At 40.4% G+C, this 18,533-nt stretch overlaps 2 protein-coding genes and 1 long non-coding RNA gene across 4 annotated transcripts in view; 2 read left to right on the top strand and 1 right to left on the bottom strand.

Moving 5' to 3' along the window:
• The window catches only part of LOC126511021 (uncharacterized), a 43,814-nt gene extending 36,964 nt beyond the window's left edge, over window positions 1-6,850 (top strand). Inside the window, exon 2 of the long non-coding RNA XR_007594582.1 lies at window positions 6,308-6,850. This is a non-coding gene — a long non-coding RNA (uncharacterized lncRNA). The remainder of the gene's footprint in view (window positions 1-6,307) is intronic.
• The window catches only part of LOC126511012 (interferon-inducible GTPase 1-like), a 33,623-nt gene extending 26,773 nt beyond the window's left edge, over window positions 1-6,850 (top strand). For both annotated transcript variants that reach the window (XM_050157830.1, XM_050157831.1), the window contains exon 2: window positions 4,432-6,850. In XM_050157830.1, the coding sequence (XP_050013787.1) occupies window positions 4,453-5,802 (1,350 nt within the window). In that variant the 5' untranslated portion in view covers window positions 4,432-4,452 and the 3' untranslated portion in view covers window positions 5,803-6,850. The remainder of the gene's footprint in view (window positions 1-4,431) is intronic.
• A 122-nt stretch (window positions 6,851-6,972) lies between these two features.
• LOC126511016 (interferon-inducible GTPase 1-like) overlaps window positions 6,973-18,533 on the bottom strand; it is a 73,562-nt gene continuing 62,001 nt past the window's right edge. Inside the window, exon 2 of the mRNA XM_050157835.1 lies at window positions 6,973-14,874. Coding sequence (XP_050013792.1) covers window positions 13,626-14,852 — 1,227 coding nt within the window. The 5' untranslated portion in view covers window positions 14,853-14,874 and the 3' untranslated portion in view covers window positions 6,973-13,625. The remainder of the gene's footprint in view (window positions 14,875-18,533) is intronic.

Raw genomic sequence — 18,533 nt, 5'->3', positions numbered from 1 at the left:
CCACTATGCAAACTGCCAAGGGAGAAAAGCAAACAACAGGCCTAACTCCACTGCAGCCTGATGAAAAGGAAAGGAAACTGACCTTTGGTGTCATTTAGCCAAGGGAGAGCTGGATTGTCAGGACAAGGGCTATCACCTTTATTCATCAGCACAGCAAATATGGTCCCAAGGGGGGGAGGAGGGACAATCAGTCTTTTACAGAGCCTCACAAGGGGAGAGATTGTTCTTTGGCCCTATTAACTCAGAACAGCACACAATTTCACAATCAGATGCTATCAGTCTGTACCCATATGTCGCTTTCAACATTTTACTTGAAGGGGAACACTTTTCAGGACCTCACTGTTTTCAGCAAATGTGCTTAGGTCCAGCCACTGAACCCTATGCATACATCCATTGTCCTGAATTAGGGGTGTGAATGGTAACAAAGGAAAAACAAGGGATATGGTCCATCAGGACGTCCAAAACATAGTAAGACTGATTACATTGTTTTTCTTGAAGGGCAGCTGTTTTTGACTCAGTATGTAAGAAGAATGAGTGTATATGTTCTAAGTGATTTCAAAGCACGTCATTAACTTGGTTAAAGGTTGGGTGAAAGTTTGATTTGTAAAGACAAGCTTCAAACAGCATTTCCCAGAAGAACCATTCCCACACGGCTAAAAAGCCTATGAACCACAATGACCACCCCAGCAAAACGACTCTAATGGTGCAATGGTGGCACATCATATTGTGGGTAATTAACGGCGTCTAATTGAACTAAGCCCATTCTATAGAAAGAAATTTATGCCTACTTTAAACCTAGACAATTATCCATAATTGGAGAGGTCATAGACACTAGAGAAGCACCTGTTACTGCATCTTTCTAAATCATTGTAGCTTTGATTGTATTGAAAGTTCTTATCTTCATAACCACAGATAAATGTAGCTCTCACCCCTCATCAAAGAACCTTCTTTCACATTTAAATCTATTTAGAATTTCACACATGAGTAATTTATACATGCGTGTTTATATCAATTCTATCCCTCCCTTTTTCCCTTTCAAACTCACCCTGTGTCCTCCCCAATTGATGACTTCTTTAATTATTGTTGTTGTATATACAGACCAAAGTATATATACATAGACAACTGACTGAGTCTATGTAATGTTGTTTGTATATAGTTGTATTCAAGGGTGACCTCTTGAAATTGGATTCATCCAATGAGGGATAAGTTCCTAGAATGTATACAGGACATACTGTTTTCAACACAAATATATCAAACCCCATCCATAATGAGAGAATGAACAAAACAGACAGTCCTCAAAAGAAAAAAAATGCCCAAAGAAAACATGACAATAATCTTCAGAATCTTTAGCCCAAGAAAATGCAAATCAAAAACAACAGTGAGGAACTGGAGAGATGGCGCAGTGGCTAAGAGAGCTTGCTCCATAAGTATGACGACATAATTATGATGGCATCCCAGCAAGCATGGAAAGAGCTGGGCAGATCAGCACTGAGAGGATCCCGAGACAAGAGGATTTCTCTGGCTTGATTGTTTCCTCACTAGGAGAGAAGTAAGCCCCAGATTCAGGGAAGCCCTGTTTCAGAGGAATAGGCACCGTGTGGTGGCAGAGAAGAAATTTCTTCTAACTTCTGCACACATAGCCACTCAGCAACACACACATGCTCTTCCCCCTCAAATCATAAATCAATACAGATAACTCTTAAAACACAAACTCCATTGAAATTCTCTTTCACCCCCAGGAAAAATAGCTATTAATCAATAAGGGTAAAATAACACAAATCTTGGAGAGGAGGGAGGTGAGAGGGGAAGGAACACCTAAATGTTGTTGATTGATGGGAGTACAGGAATGTAAATGTTAGTTCCTTTACAATGAACAATTATAATAGTGGTTTCCCAACAAAGTAAAAAGAGAAATGCTCACACACTTTTACATGCGAACAACTAGCTTTCCCAGATCATTTGCTGAAAATACTACCTTTTCTCTTGTGTATATTTTTGATGCCTCTGTCAAACATTCCATGGTTGGGTTTGTTTCTGATTTCTCTATCCAGTTCCCTGACCTGAATTTCTGCGGGTGGGTGGGTTGCTTGATTGCTTGCTTTACCAATACCAGGCTGCTACTTGACAGTGTGGTTGTATTCTGGGCTGTCCACAGGTGTTATGATGCATCCACAATCACTCTTGATTCGTGATTGCTGTGGGGTTTCTGTCCATCTGTGTGGACTTTAGGGTTGGGTTTTCTATCCCGTGAAGAATGGAACTGTAATTGTTATGCATTGCCATGTATCCAAAGATTAGTTTTAGTGATACAGCAGTTTCCACCGTACTAATTCTCCCATTTATGAGCACAGAAGGACTTTCCATATTCTGTCTTCTTCAATTCCTTTCTTCAACGTTCCAAGTTTTTATTGTAAATTATGCTTATGCCCTGGTATTTATATTTTAGTTACTTTGGTGGGATTTCTCCTCCTCCCTAATTTATTTCTCAGGAAGCTTGTTACTGGCACATAGAATAGCTACTAATTTTTGTGTTGATTTAGTATTGTTACTTTGTTGAAAGTGTTCACCGCTATTTTCTATTTAAGTTTTTTTATTGACATACTAGAACACTGGCTAAAAGCAACTTGGGGAGGAAAAGGTTTATTTGGCTAACATATCTAGGTCACAGTCCATTGAGAGAAGTCAAACCTGAGGCAGAAGCCTGGAGAAAGGAACCTAGAAGCAGGAACTGAAGCAGAGGCCGTTAGAGGAGCTACTTACTGGGTTGCTCCCACTACTACCACCACCACCATGCACCAAACCCATTTTTCTCATCTTCCATAAAAATCTATTCAAAAGGATCAAAGACCTCAGTGCATAACATTGACTGGATGTGGACCAACATGTGGGTAAGTTTATAAGTCTATAGCTATATGTGTCTACATCCAGCCAGGCTTATGCAGTATTGGGGATCGAACCCAGGGCCTTTTTCATGCTAGGAACATTCCAACAACTTAGCTACTCTCCAGTGCACAGGTAGATGATTTTTATGAAGTAAAGTATGAAAATAAAACAGAGCTAAATAATAGTTTGAGCACACTGAAATATTACATTGAGTAAATGTTTTTTAACATGGACTTTAATAATGAAGGTTTGTATTATTATTGAAAGTTTTCACTACTCACAGAGGTGAAAAAGACACAAAGAAAGAAAATCAATGAAAATTAATATTTACATCAACTAAATCAAATGGATGAAAGTGAAAGTATAAACTGAAGGTTTATGTGACTGTTGATACAACTTGACATTGACTAAACATTGATGATGATTACTATTTGCTTCTCAGTTTGAAAGATTATACTTACGCTAGTTAAAATTCCCACATTTTGAAGGCACATATTGAAGGATGAAAGAACACCTTGTACTGGCCTGGAAGACTCTAGTCAAATTAGATGCAACACAGTTACTCTCATTTCTAAAGTAGTTGAAGCTAGCTAATGGGCATGTACCAAGATGTGTAGAGAGAAGTTTCTGTCCTGTTTGGTCCCTCAGCTGTTCAGTCCCCAAAAAAACACACAGCAGCTTATATTAATTATAAATTGGTTGTCCTATTAGCTCAGGTTTATTATAAATTAAATTAACCCTTAATTCTTACCTATGTTTAGCCACCTGGCTTGGCACCTTACTCAGGGCAACATTCTCATCTTGCTTCTTCCCTGTCTGACTGGTAACTGCACACTGACCCGTCCCTCTTCCCAGAATTCTCCTAGTCTGGTTGCCTTGACTAAACTTCCTTCCTGGCTACTGGCCAATCAATGTTTTATTAAATCAATACAAGTGACAAATCTTTACAGGGCACCAGACCATTATTCCACAGCACTTCCCCTTTTTTCCTTTCAAAAACAAGATCATATCTATAAGAGTAGAACAGTCAGCCACTGGCTTTTACCTCTACCTCAGTCTGAAATGGTGATCCTACCTCCTAGAATCTCAGAATGAGACTGAGCCTGATAGCTGTTTCCTCCCATTTTATAATCCTCTCCAGGGCTGGGATTAAAGGTGTGCACCACTGGGATTAAAGGCATGTACCACCTTGTTTCTATAGCAACTAGTGTGGCTACTGGGATTTAAGGTGTGTGTTACCACTGCCTGGTCTGTAAACCTGACCACTGAGGCTGTTTTACTCTCTGATCTTCAGGCAAGCTTTATTTATTAAAATACAAATGAAATGCCTTAACACAGATGATTATATGAATACTCTTACTTTCATAGAGTTTTAAATTTTCCATCATAAAAGACTCAACGGAGAGCAAGTAGAAATACATAAGAACTAGTCCATATCAGAAGGTGATAGGCATCTGTCTGGAGGACACAGTGCTTGAAGAGGGCAAAGCACAAAGTCATCCATCTGACATCAGCCTATCCCAACTTACTCTCCCTTCTTCCTTTCAGGGCCTTTATTTGCTTACCGCCATGAGTCAGCTGCTCTCTGACGCATCTAAGGATGAAGACGTGTGCAAATACTTTAAGATGATTAAGGAAGAAAACAGAATCATTTCTCAGAAAACCATCACTTCAATTGAGTTACACCTGGCACAAGGAAACATTCAGAAGACAGATAATGTAATTACTGATTCATTAAGAGAAATTAGCAGTACCTCACTCAATATTGCTGTAATAGGAGAGTCTGGAACTGGGAAGTCCAGTTTCATCAATGCCTTCAGGGGGATTGGACATGAAGAGGAAACTTCAGCTCCAATTGGCGTGGTGGAGACAACCATGAGGAGAACTCCATACAAGCACCCCAATATTCCCAATGTGGTTATTTGGGACCTGCCTGGGATTGGAACCACAAAATTCCCACCCAAAGATTATCTGGAGAAAATGAAATTCAATGAGTATGATTTCTTCATCATTGTTTCCGCCACACGCTTTAAGAAAAATGATATAGACCTCGCCAAAGCAGTCAGCATGATGAAGAAGGATTTCTACTTCGTGAGGACCAAGGTGGATATAGATTTAGAAACTGAGAAAGGATGCAAACATGCCTTTGGCAGAGAAAACTTACTGCAGCAGATACAACGCCATTGTGTCGATACCTTTAAGAAAAACAACCTGCATGTACCACCGATCTTCTTGATCTCTAACAAAAATTCATCTGACTATGATTTCCCAATCCTGAAGGACATGCTGAAAAACAAACTTTCTACTCCCACACTTCCAAACTTTATGTATTCTTCATTGAGTAAGGCTGAGGCAGTCATTGAAAGAAAGCGTGAGTCGATGCACCGGTTTATCTGGCTAGAAACCATAAAGAATGAAGCTTGGACAAGTCTTTCTGTAAAGGGCATCCTCAAGGACAGTGATATGGAGAAGTTGAAGGTGATTTTAAACCACTATCGAAAGCTCTTTGGAGTTGATGATGGAACCTTGAAACTCATGGCAAAGGATTCCCAAGTACCTGTTGAAAAACTGAAAAAAGTCATTAAATCTCCTTATCTGTTGGGAACTAAGAAAAGAGAAACATTAGAAGGAAAACTTTTGAAATATTTGGAGAGATTTGCCTCAGCCAATGGTGGGCTCTTGGCTACAGGTTTTTACTTTAGGAAAACCTTTTACTTACAACTTCTGTTCCTTGACACAGTGGCTGAAGATGCCAAAGTTGTCCTTAGAGAGACATATTCAAAAATCAGTTCAAACTCATGTCAGCCACAGCTACTGACCATGGATAGGTGTTACTCTTTCCTCGTGTCCTTGACAGGATTTGTGGTTGTATGTTTTGTTTTGTCTTATCTTGGACTTTCAACATGGAATGAGATGTAATATCCAAATAATTTTTTTAATATTCAGATTATTTTAATCTTACTATATAATAACACAAATATGTATTTTTTAAACATAATTACATGAGTTAATTCTGCAATAACCTGTTTATTCAATTACTCCTAAGGCTAGGGCTCCAACCCAGGCCTTGTAGATGCTAGGCAAGCATTTTATCACTAAACTATGCACCTCACCTTGTGATAAGTTTTAGATTTAAGTAAGACAATAGTCTGACTATTCTGAAATTCTGAACTTATATAATTTAATTGCCGTATCTGCCCATCTAACAAAAAAATGATAGATGTAGATTACATATTGTTATTGTTCTGACAAATAATGTAAATGAAATAGGTTCTTCAAAGCATGGGATAAAACTGGACTCACTGAACATAGCGGACAATGAGGACTACTGAGAACTCAAGAACAATGGCAATGGTTTTTTGATCCTACTGCACGTACTGGCTTTGTGGGAGCCTAGGCAGTTTGGATGCTCACCTGGAAGGAGGTGGGTGGTCCTTGGACTTCCCACAGGGCAGGGAACCCTGATTGCTCTTCGGGCTGATGAGGGAGGGGGACTTGATTGGAGGAGGGGGAGGGAAATGGGAGGTGGTGGCGGGGAGGAGGCAGAAATCGTTAATAAATTAATTAATTAAAAAATGAAATAGGTTCTTCAATGTTCAACATAATTGTCACACATTTTTAAGCTGTTAATCAAGTCATAATTAATTTGAATCCCTACGACATCAACTTGTATTGGGGAACACTCAGACCCTTCGTTTCCCTTCCTGATTACACTAACCCTCCCTAATAATGTGGCAAAAACATGTGAAGGCTGGGTTTTGTTGTTGCTTTTGTTGTTTTATAAGATTTTTCTGTACTTTCTTATGACCCCATTGATTTCTATAAACCTGCTTTGCAAGTACTCCTGATTTTACCCTTAAGAGAGCCCTAAGAAATGAACTCAGAGTTGCTCTCTTTAACGGGACCAGAGAGGCAGTCTCTTGCCAGGTCTCAGGTACATCACAATAAAAACCAAGTTTGTTCCAGATTTGGCTCAAAATGGTGACAGTGGTCTTATTCTCGCCCAGTGTGGTTCACATTGTAGGGGCATTGCTTAGTCTGTTCCAAAAGGGGGAATTTTTGTAATGAAGCCACACAAACAGAAGAAAGTAGAAATGAATGCAAATCAACTGTATTAAAAGCTGTAAAGAGAAGCATCAACTCAAAAAAAAAAAGAGAACACATCAAAATAACATGCAGTCTCTAACCAGCAACCCTAAGTGACAGGGAAGTGTGGGGTGGTGAATCCAAAACCCTAAATGTAAATCATCGCAGTTAATGTCACTATATCCACAAAGTTATCTTTTAAAATTGACAGAAAAATAAGAACATTTTAAGACAAGCACAAATTCTGACAGTTATGGCTACTAATCTAGTACTAATCTAGTACATACCTAAATGAATAATGTATGCAGAGGAAGAAAAGAACAGTCTCAGTCGTGACATCACAGGAAAGAAAGCAATCCATGAGAGAATAATGAACAGGGGAGGAATCAGAAAGACTGCATCTTGTCCAGCACAGTAAACCTGCAAACAATGGGATGTGGGGGAGGACATCTAATCAACCCGAAGAATAACCAAGATTACAAAATTTAGCAAACCTCTCTCAATGGTTATCTTCAATGTAAATGACATCAAAGGTAAAAGAATGAAGAATCGCTGACTGGATTAAAAACAAACATAAAACTTTAAACATTTAAGTTCCGTGTTCTCTCAACTAATATGAGATATGAATATTCACACCACCTCACACTGAGCACAACCAAAAGCCCTGAATAGAATGCAGAGCACCTGACTGAGGCTCTGAGAGAAGGGAACAGTGGGGTGTCCAGCCCTAAGTGGAACATCTCTACCGTATCCCCTGGTCTTAGTTAGGGTTTCTCTTGCTGTGAAGAGACATCATGACCATGGCAACTCTTATAAAGGAAAACATTTAATTGGGGTGGCTTATAGTTTCAGAGGTTTAGTCCATTATCACTATGGTGGGACATAAAGGTGTGCAGGCGGACATGGTGCTGGAGAAGGAATTGAGAGTTCTACATCTCGATCTACAGACAACAAGAAGCTGTCTGTGTCACTGGGTGTAGCTTGAGCATAAGATATCTCAAAGTTTGACCCCACTCCGGTGACACACTTTCTCCAACAAGGCCACAGCTCCTGATAGCGCCACTCCCTATGAGCTTATGGGGACCAATTACTTTCAAACCCCCACATACTTCCATTCACGTGGCTCAAGGAGCACCAGAGAAGAGGCAAAAAAATATTATCAATATTTTCTTAATGCATCACTCATTACAGATTTAGCACCCCAAATGTCTCCTTTTGTCAGATAAAACTCAATAGACCTGATGGTTTCCTGAGAAATAATTTTGTTCTCTGCCTTAAATTTTTTAAAATAGGCAGTGGCGCTAGAGTCGAAATCTTCATGGTCTTCATCCTTAGATGCATCAGAGAAGAACTGCCTCATGACTGTTAGTAAATCAGGAAACTGAAAGGAGGAGTAGAGAGTGAGTTCCAAGAGAACAGAGGTGTCTGTGCGCTTAGCGCTGTGTTCTCTATGCTGCAGACTCAGTTATCTTCTGATGCTGACCAGTTCCACAAGATCGTGCTGGTTATGTTTTGTCAACAAGAAGAACGCTGTATCCTATCATAGGTACATGTACTTATTCATGTTCATTCTGACCATATTTACCGTAGTCAAGTAATAGAGTTTTGAAGTCCATCAGTTAACGAATATTATTCAGTGGTAAACAACAACAACACAATTATGAAATTCTCAAGCAAATGGATGTATCTTCAATGCATGTTGAGTGATGTAACCCACACTTAGAAAAGCAAGTACCTATTTTTTTAAAGTCATATATCGATCCTAGTTTTGGATTTTTAGATTTGAGGGATTCACTTGGAATAACCGTAGACTCCAGGAAACTGGAAAGGAGTCACTGCACAAAGGAAAGAAAGATCTTAATGGAGGGTATTGTGGTTTATTTTAAAGTCAACATGGCACAAACTAGATTCCCTTAATAGGGACCCTCACCTGAAAAAGTGTCCTAATTGCCTTGGTTGATGGTAGAAGAACCACCCAGATGCAAAGGGAAAGGCAGGGGGCAATCACTTGCCTTGTACTGGCTTGGCCTTCCTTATTGCTGCATGTTCACTTACACTGTCTCTGCTGCTGGTTCCCTCACTGATACCAGAACAAGTGTTTCCAGGCTTCCACCCTGGCCTCATCATCAGGACACTTTCAGAATTTCAGCTCCAGATTGGGATTGTGGAGCGACCCAGCCTGTACCTTGAGCAACTATGGGGTTGTTGTCCTGCCTAGTGAGAGACAGTCAATATGGGATGACCCTAACTGCTAAGGCATGCCCCAAGTGTGGAACAACTAGCAATTTCTCAGTCTCTCAGCTGTGATCATGTGTTGATGCTATTACAATGTAAGCTATCTTCATATATTATTCTATATATTATACATGTATTAGATATCTAATCATTCCTCTGATTCTCTGATGGGGGAAACTTTGCTAACCAATCATCTTTAAGAGATGGAACCAAGTTAGGGTATGGCTTTCAGAGAACCAGAGAAAAAATGGACAGGGACCAGGTGATCTCTCTGTATGTGGTTCCCCCGTGGCACCGCTAAGCTTGGACTTTCTGTTCCTGTTTTGTGAGTTTTCCCCTTATAATAAATAAAAATATAATTGTTTTATCCTTTAGCTAGCATGATTATTTCCCGAATTGAGCTGACTTCTACAATTCTCTTCTTCTAGAGAATTCTGAATAATACAGAGGAGATTAGTAGAACACAAGGGGTATGAAGAGGGAAAGGAGAATAATGGGGAAGAGGTCAGAGGGCAGGGCAGAGGAGGAGGGAGTGAGAGAAGGATTCACTAACTGAGGACGTCTGACAACACTGTACTGGATCCTACCTTTTATGTGTGCTTAAGGAGTTTAACTGGAGTTATTGTTTGCCGCAATGAGGGGGTGATGCTTGTCCAAGAAGATAGAGCTTATTGTATCATTCAGGTTCTCTAAAGTCACAGAACTTAGAATTAATCTCTCTTTATATATAAAGGGGGGGTATTAGAATGATTTACAGGCTGCAGTCCAGCTAATCCAACAATGACTAGATGTGAAAGGAAACCCAAGAATCTAGAAATTCATCAGTCCCACAGGGCTGAGGTCTCAGCTTGTCTTCTGAATACTCTGGAATCCCCACGAAACAGACTCCAATGCCAGTGAGGGAATGGATGGGCTGGCGAGGTGAGGGCAACCAGGGAAGCAGCAAAAGCTGCCTCCTTCTATGTCCTTATATATGCTGTCAGCAGGAAGCATGGACAGATTAAAATCTCTTGTCTTCCTACCTCAAAGGTCCAGACTAGAAGGGAACTCACCCATCTTAACCCCAGCATAAAATCTCTCACAGACGTACCCTCAATTTCTGGATTATACTTCATTCCAGATAGAGTCTAGAACTTGGTTATTTCTAGAATGAAGTTCGCAACAAGAAGAGCTATTGGAGGTGTCAAACAGAACTCAGTGTCAGCTGTGTGATACCTGCCCCTCCGTTGTTGATCAGGAAGGCCCCAAGACCTCAAAACAATACAGGCTACTGCCTTCATTCTTGAATTCCCACCAGAATCTGATGGCAAGAATCTATTGATAAAGACACCATATACTTTGGTCATAGGACATAGAAATACGTTGGCACCAACCAGAAAACTTCCTGTTTTGTGGCTAACATTCACAGTATTGGTGAGTGCTACTCAGGCTGCTGAGTAAGTTTTATGTGACTGAGGATTTGATCAAAGAACAATCTCAATGGGAAGAACGCCTGCCCTGCTCTTCTGCAGAAATCTTGTTATCTAAACCTTGATCACTTCCGCATGACCTCAAGACCCAAGGCCCAGCTATGCCCTACCATTTTCTTATTTTATCCACTGGCATTAAAGAGTCTAGTGACTGCCATGTCCCTTTATCCAAGGGTCCAGAGTCACTACTGCAGCAGGGCTCATCACTGTGGGTCTGAAATGCTGTCCTTTGGACAAGTATGACTCATGTTGGAATAGAGTCCTGTTCTATACCGAGTGTGAGTCTCTGGAGCATCTGTTTCCTGTTAGAGCCATGGCAGTGCTGTGCTCTGTTCCATAGGGACAGAGTTATTGCCACATCTATTCTCATGGAAATGAGCTATTGAGCCATATGTCTGAGTCACAGACCATGGATATGTGATCTGTTTTCTCCTGAGCCTTAAGAGGGAATGTAGGCTTATGTCCTAGGTGCCACAGACCCTGAGGGCCATCATTTCACTGCCGCTCCAAACAGAACTGCCTTCAAACAGCCTAAAATGATGCTGTGGTTTACTCTGGGTCACAACGGACCTGAACCTTTTCAAAACAGCCCTTCCTTACAGTGAGTCTTCAAAAGCTCAGTTGTATTGCACATAAAATTCATACTAACCCCACACCCAGAAAAGATTTTTTTTAAGAATTTAGATTTTCTTTTTTCCTAAAATGTATTGTCCATGTTCTTTTGTTATAAGCAAACGCAAACAATCCCAAATGAAGGGCAAAGCCTGTCTAGTGCAGGTTCCTCCCCAGCTGTACTGAGGGTTTCCTAGAAGAATGATTGACAATGGGAAGAAAAGAAATGTGGCAGATATATGGGAACCTGTATTAATCTACCAGATATGATGGTGGCTTTGACCAGGGAGACTTCAACGTGAACCATCATACCTGTAAATAAGAAATAAGAAATAAGCCAGAGTGCTGGGCTTAGAGGCACGAACCCCATTGCCTCACTTGCAAGAGGGATTCTCAATTGAGGAATTCCTTTAATCAGATTGGCTTGTGGGAATATCTCTGGGGGATTTACTTGATTGATAAATAATGTAGGAGGACACAGCCCACTGTGGTGAGCGCCATCCCGAGGAATGTGGTCCTGGGGTGTGTGAGAAAATAGGGTGAACAAGCCATGGAGAGCAAGTCAGTAAGCAGTGCTCCCTCACAGTCTCCACTTCAGTTCCCTGGCTTCTTTTGATGATAGGCTGTAACCTGCCAGCCAACTAAATACTTTCCTCCCTCAGGGTGACTTAGTGTTTCTGCTGTATTTGGGGGCATGAACTTAGGAGAGTGGAACCTAAAAATGAGGTGGTCTAAAGTCTCATGCAAAAACCAACTTTATTCAGGGAATCAGACAATTTATATTCTGAGGGCATTTTGTGGATCAAGCAAGATCATGTGAGCAAAGCTAAGTTCAAGCTGTGATCAATCACAAAGGCAAGCTCCCCTTGGTTTATGTAGTATAGAGTCAGGAGGACAACTTCTGTCTGGAAACATCATTCTGAATACTAGAGGTAAGATGATGGGTAATCTACAGTAAGACCCACTCCTGTTTATTCCACCTCAGAGGGGCAGGGCAGCGCATTCCACAAAAAAAACCCATGCTGTGGAAGAACAGAAGTTACAAAAAACTTGTATGTAAATATGTAAATTTTATGGCGGTTTTAGCCAGGTAGTTTTGTCTTTTTGTCTTTGTCCTGGAGTTTTCTCACAAGCTCTCAGGAATCTCCTCACACAGCTTCCTTCACTGACTGTGTACCAACAGCTAGTGTTTAATCCCATTAACAGAGATACAAACTAATACAATGTACAGACTACTTGTTAACCTTGAGGAGAGCTTCGTGAAACTTTTATGTTTCTATACTTTCTAAGACTTGAGATTTTATTTCATTCCTGAATCTTATTTTTATTTTATATTTAAAATGTGTCCCTGTGTGGGGTGTACATGTTTACATGTGTGTGGACATGTCGGGCTTATGTTGGGTCTCCGGCTCAGTTACTTTCTATCTTTTCCATTAAGGCAGGTTCTATCAATTGAATCCCGAGCTTTATAGATCTACACAGTCCAGCAAGCCAACCTGCTCCATGATTCCACTGTTTCTGCCTTCTGAGTGTGGAAGTACAAAGCGACTGCCACACTCACTGAACTTCTATATCAGTTCTGGCAATTGAGCTCTGGTCCTCATACATGCATGGCAAGTGCCTCCAGCTTCCTGAGATTCCACTAGAATGCTTGATTAGCTGATTAGGAGGAATTAGCTACAATGTACTTATTCATATCTTTTGTGTGTGTTTGTTCATTTTGGGTGTTGTATGTGTCCATTCGTGGATGTGTGCATGTTTGTCCGTGTGTGTGTGTGTGTGTGTGTGTGTGTGTGTGTGTGTGTGTTCAAGTGTGCAGGTGAATGTACCAGGGTTTGTTTTGGGCCACCAAGCAGCTCCCAAATTATGACACAGAGTTATTAGCATTGAATTCTGGGCCTAACTCTGGCTGGTTTTACTAAAATGTGGCTTCTTTTTTTTTTTTCTTTTTTCTTTTTTCTCAGCTTTTTTAGGAGCTACATGAAAATACAGGCCCCACATTGGAATGCCAAATGTACCATGCTTTTTACACAGTTAAGGCCATATTCTGCAACATAAACAAATGTAACACATCTTTGCCCAGTTAAAACAATTTTCCTCAACAGGTGGAGTGAAAGACAGGAAGGAGGGTAGAGAGAGGTGAAGAGGGACTGGGGTTGTCAGACTGTGACATAGTAAGAAGCAGGGTCCATATCTTTAGGTGTCTCCATGATGACAGTCGTTTGGCTAGAGTAAAGAAAATATGTCAGAAGGGGGAATTCATCTAATGACTTCTTGATAGTAATCATTTGATCTTGTCATGGTCAGTAGCTGTGGATGAGGTGAGTTTAAACTACTTTCTTAAATTTGTCTAAGGAGAACTTTGGCGTCTTCAGTCACTGTTTCAAGGAATAGATATTGCAAGTAAAAGGTTTTCCTAAAGTAGAGACCTGTAGCCAAGGGCCCACCAGTAGCTGAGGCAAATTTCTCCAAATATTTCAAAAGCATTTCTCCTAAAGATGTTTCTCCTTCTGTTTCCAACAAATAAGGGGATTTAATCATTTTTTTCAATTGTTCAGCAGGCACTTGAGAATCCTTAGCAATGACTTCCAGGGATTCATCATCCACTCCAAAGCGGACTCGATAGTGGTTTAACTTCTCCTTCAGCTTCTCCACATCATCCCTGAGGATGCCCACTACAGGAACAGTAGCTAAGAGTCCAGCCTTGCAGGCTTCCAACCAAATATACTGCTGCATAGACTTGTGCTTTCTGTCAATGGCTGGTTCCGTAATATTAGCCAAGGAAAGCATAAAATTGTGGCGCTTTTGAGCAGGAAGATCCTTTACCAGTGTGTCCATCAGGACTGGAAAATCATAGTCAGATAAATTGCTGTTAGAAATCAAGAAAATCTGTGGAGCATCCATGTTATTCTGACTGAAGGCATTCACACATATGCTTCTGATCTTCTGCAGGGTCTTTGCTCTGTCAAAGGTCTGTGGATTGCATTTCTTCTCATTGTCTAAATCAGTGTCCACCTTGGTTCTCACAAAGTAGTAATTCTTTTTCATCAATCTGATTGCTTTGGCAAGGTCTAGTTCAAGTTTTGTAAAACGTGTGGCAGAAACAATAATGAAGAAATCATATTCTTGGAAATTCACTTTCTCCAGATAATCTTTTGGTAGAAAGTTCACAGTTTCAATGCCAGGCAGGTCCCATAAAGTCAAAGTTTGAATTTTGGGGTGCTTGTATGGAGTTCTCCTCATAGTTGTTGCTACCACCCCAACTTCAGCTGCACCTTCGTCTTCAGGTCCCACCCCCATCAGGGCATTGATCAAGCTGGACTTCCCTGCTCCAGACTCTCCGGTCACAGCAATGTTGATTGGGACATTATCAATATTTTTTAATGCATCCCTGATTACAGAGTTTGCCCCCTGAATGTTTCCTTTTGTCAGGTGTAACTCAATTGAATCGATGGTTTCCTGGGGAATGATTTTGCTTTCTGAGTTAGTCTTAAAATATGCTGTAAAGCTGGACTCCAAATCTCCACAGTCTTCATTCTTAGATGTATCAGAGAATAACTGACCCATGAGTGTTGATAAAAAAAAGGCCCTGAAAGAAAGTATGGAGAATAAGTTGCAAGAGATTCAAGATGCCTTTATGCTTAGCATTGAGTTCTCTATGCTGCAGCCTCAGTTATGTTCTGATGCTGACCAGTTCCCATATATATTATGATGATTATTTTCACCCAACAGGATATAAACTGTAGTCCTTTTGGAGAAGAAAATCTCATTTGAAGAATAACCTCCATCAGATTGGACCGGGAGCACCCTTAAATGGTATTTTCTTGATTGAGTATTGATGTGGAGCTACCAGTTCACTGTTGGTGGTACTACCCCGGGCTGGTGGTCCTGGGTAAATTAAGGAAGCATTATCAAACTATGGGGAGCAAGAGAGTAAACAATATTCTTCTTGAAGCACAATTAATAAAAATTCAGAGAGAGAAAATGGGTTTCAACATGAAGGCCAGAAGAGCAAAGTAACCATCCACTGGCTCTTACCTCTACCTCAGTTCGAAATGGCGATCCTGCATCTAGGAATCTCAGAATGAGACTGTGTCAGAGAGATATCCTTCCATTTTATCATCCTCTCTAAGGCTGGGATTAAAGGCATGCACTGCCTGGTTTCTATGGCAAATAGTGTGGCTACTGGGATTTAAGGTGTGTGTTACCACTGCCTGGTCTGTAAGGCTGACCATTGAGGCTGTTATACTCTCTGATCTTCAGGTAAGCTTTATTTATTAAACTACAAATAAAATGCCACGTCATCTCCTATTGCTCCTGCCTCTACTCCTGAAGAGTTTCTGTGCAGACTTCCCCCAGTGATGGACTGTTAGCAGAGTGTGTAAGTCCAAAAAAAAAAAAACATTTTCTTCTAGAAATTCTTTTGGTCACAGTGTTTATATCATAAATAGAAAGGAAACTAGAACAAATTTATACTAACTCTCAATTAAACCCTTCATTATAGAAAAATAATACTTAAGTAAAGAAAAATAATATAAAATATGCATGTGTCTTTTCGCCAGCATCATCAAGTATAGTCATGAGTAAATGTGTCACATCTAACTAGAGCTGGAATATTTGTATGAAATCTGAGATTTCTTCTCTATCTGTGCACACTTCCCTCAGTGTGTGCTTTCAAATGAAAAGAAATTTAACATACATCTAGTTTTACACACTGAAAATTAAATAAGAACAAATGACAATTGACATCAGTGTTTAATCAATGCCAAATCTCTTAAAAATCACACAAATCTGTTTTTGTCTGTGTTATTTTGTTTGCAGAACATTTCAGTAGGTTCAGCTACTGTGTTTTGCTGAAATAATTCTTATTTTGTCTAGATTTACTTGCCTTCTTTTCATGACAAGGAACTCATCTCCATGAAGAATATAAACTTAAAATAATATAAAACTTCTCTACCCTTAAACTCTGTGCTAAAATTAATTTATCCAAAACAATATTTCCGTGTCCTCATGTCATCATTTAGATTCACCATTTTCTTCTAAATCTCTTATTTTATGAACGCAATCTAACTGTGCACTGCAGATGGAGCCCAATTGGTAGAGAGCTTTTCCAGCATGAATAAGGCCTTGAGTTCAATCCCCAGCACCTCATCCAAAGCAGGTGATTGTGGATCCCTATAATTCTGGTAGTGACTTAGAGGCTAACCTGAGCTACTTGAGACCTTGTCTCAAAATGGGGGCGAAAAAAAGAGTATCAAATATATTAAGAAGGCTCAGCAGGTAAATACACTTACTGCCAGGTCCTAGGACCCAAGTTTAATTGTTGGGTATTTAACGAGTTCAGATCCATATTTCAACTCTTTATTTTCCACAAGCCTGCCTATAAGACCTTGCACGACAGCACAATGGACCTCACTGTCAGTAAAGGAAACAGCAAATCCCCATTGTCACCCTGGAGCCTCTTTCTGTCTCTCCCACAGTTCACCCTCTTAGGCTCTATTTCCTAATCCACTTACAATTGATCATCCCTCCTTTTTGATCCTCTGCAAGACCTCCTCAATTTAAGCCTTGATTATGTCATTGATATTGCTATATTTCCTAAGACTGTTTTTGCAATAACATGCATGATCAAGCAGCCAGAGTTATCCTAGTGACACTGACGTCATACCATGTCAAGTCATTCTGTGAGGCACCACAAGGCTTCCCATTTCAGTCAGGGAGCATTCATTGGGTTTACAGTGCACATGCTCCATACATTATACCTTTGAATACTTTTTGCATTTCTGGAGCCTCTGGTGTCTGGATTCCAGCCCCTTGGTATCTTGGGCTGTCTTCTCATCTCATCACTTTGAACCTCACGTCTGCTTTTGTGTCTTTTCTTCTCTCTCAGTAACCACATGGCTATTAATTACCTTTCTCTAGGTCCTACTTCAAGTAGGCAGGATTCAGGATTTATATCCACATTGGGATGTACAAATATGACTTCCTCTTATCATTTATCATCCTTTCATTATGTTTCAGTTTCTCCACAGCCCTTGCTGCTGCATAGTGTGTATTTGTTTTTCATTTGCTGTTACCCTCCCAAAATATAATGAACCTCACGCATCATAAAGTGCTTTTGCCTTGTTCACTTCTTCAGCATCAACACGCAGATATATCACCAGGCTATTAAAGGGGGCTGTGAGGAAAACACTTGGACTTTACTGTGAACACGTGCCTGTTCTGTAGTTCTAACTGCTCAGTGGGAACCTGAAGTCTTAGTAGATTCATAGACAGTGGGTGACAACAGTCTGGGGAGAGCATAAAAGAGTCTAATACAAAACACAGATGTCCTTAGAATCATACTGTGTATGAGCACAAGTGCAAACAAACTCAGAGCACATACAGTCCCTGTGCAATCTACAAGACAAATGGGTACAGCTGTGCAGGAAACCAGAGAACCAGAGCTGCAGAACTTGTTCAGTCTGACTGCAGGCAGAGGATGGAAGGAGGTCGGTAAAGAGATTGTCCTGAAAAGGAAGCTAAACCTGGTTACATAAACACCATAGCCTGATTTACTTTTGACGGGGGGAGGGGGGGGAATAACAGACAGAATGTCCCTGAAGCACACAGCTGTTCTATCTTTTCAGTTTCCCCTCTCATTCTGTCAGCTCCTGGATCTGTGATGCAGACTCCAGTGTGACAGTTGTCTGCAAGGTCTTTCTACTGAGTATGAACACAGGGAACGAGAAGGCTGTGACACAGCAAGAATTAAAAAAGGAAACCTGCCTAAATGTCAGCTGTCACCAGATCCTGACACAGCTCATATTTCTCACAGATGGAGAAAAGATCTTTTTTTTAATGTGTTGACACATGTCTGTATTATAGACAAACACTACATTCTACAACATACATAATGCCATTATGGGAAAATACCAAGTTTGTCATTGCACATACAATAAAAAAATACATTTGCTTCAGAATACCAAAAAGTTAATTCAAAAAGTCACTTAATAAAAGCACAGTTTTGCAAGTTTGTCTAAAACTCCCGATAATTTTAAACAAAAATAAAATGTCTGACCACCCCAAAATAGGAAAAGACAATCATGTGCAAATCGACAAATCGACATACATGTTCTAGGCGTTGTGGAAACTGGCTAAGTGTGCTCCCAGCAAGAGAAATGCTGCCTGTCCTCACCAAGCTGGAGCTGGGCTTCCCCTTGTATGCCACTCTGTGGTGCTCTATAGAAGACCCTAAATTTTAGCCTC

This window comes from Alexandromys fortis, unplaced genomic scaffold, assembly GCF_014885135.2.
Source record: "Alexandromys fortis isolate MF-2015 unplaced genomic scaffold, M_Fortis_MF-2015_v1.1 scaffold_94, whole genome shotgun sequence".
Lineage (NCBI taxonomy): Eukaryota > Metazoa > Chordata > Mammalia > Rodentia > Cricetidae > Alexandromys > Alexandromys fortis.
The sequence above is the reverse complement of the archived record's forward strand: the minus strand, read 5'-3'. Positions and strand labels throughout refer to the sequence as shown.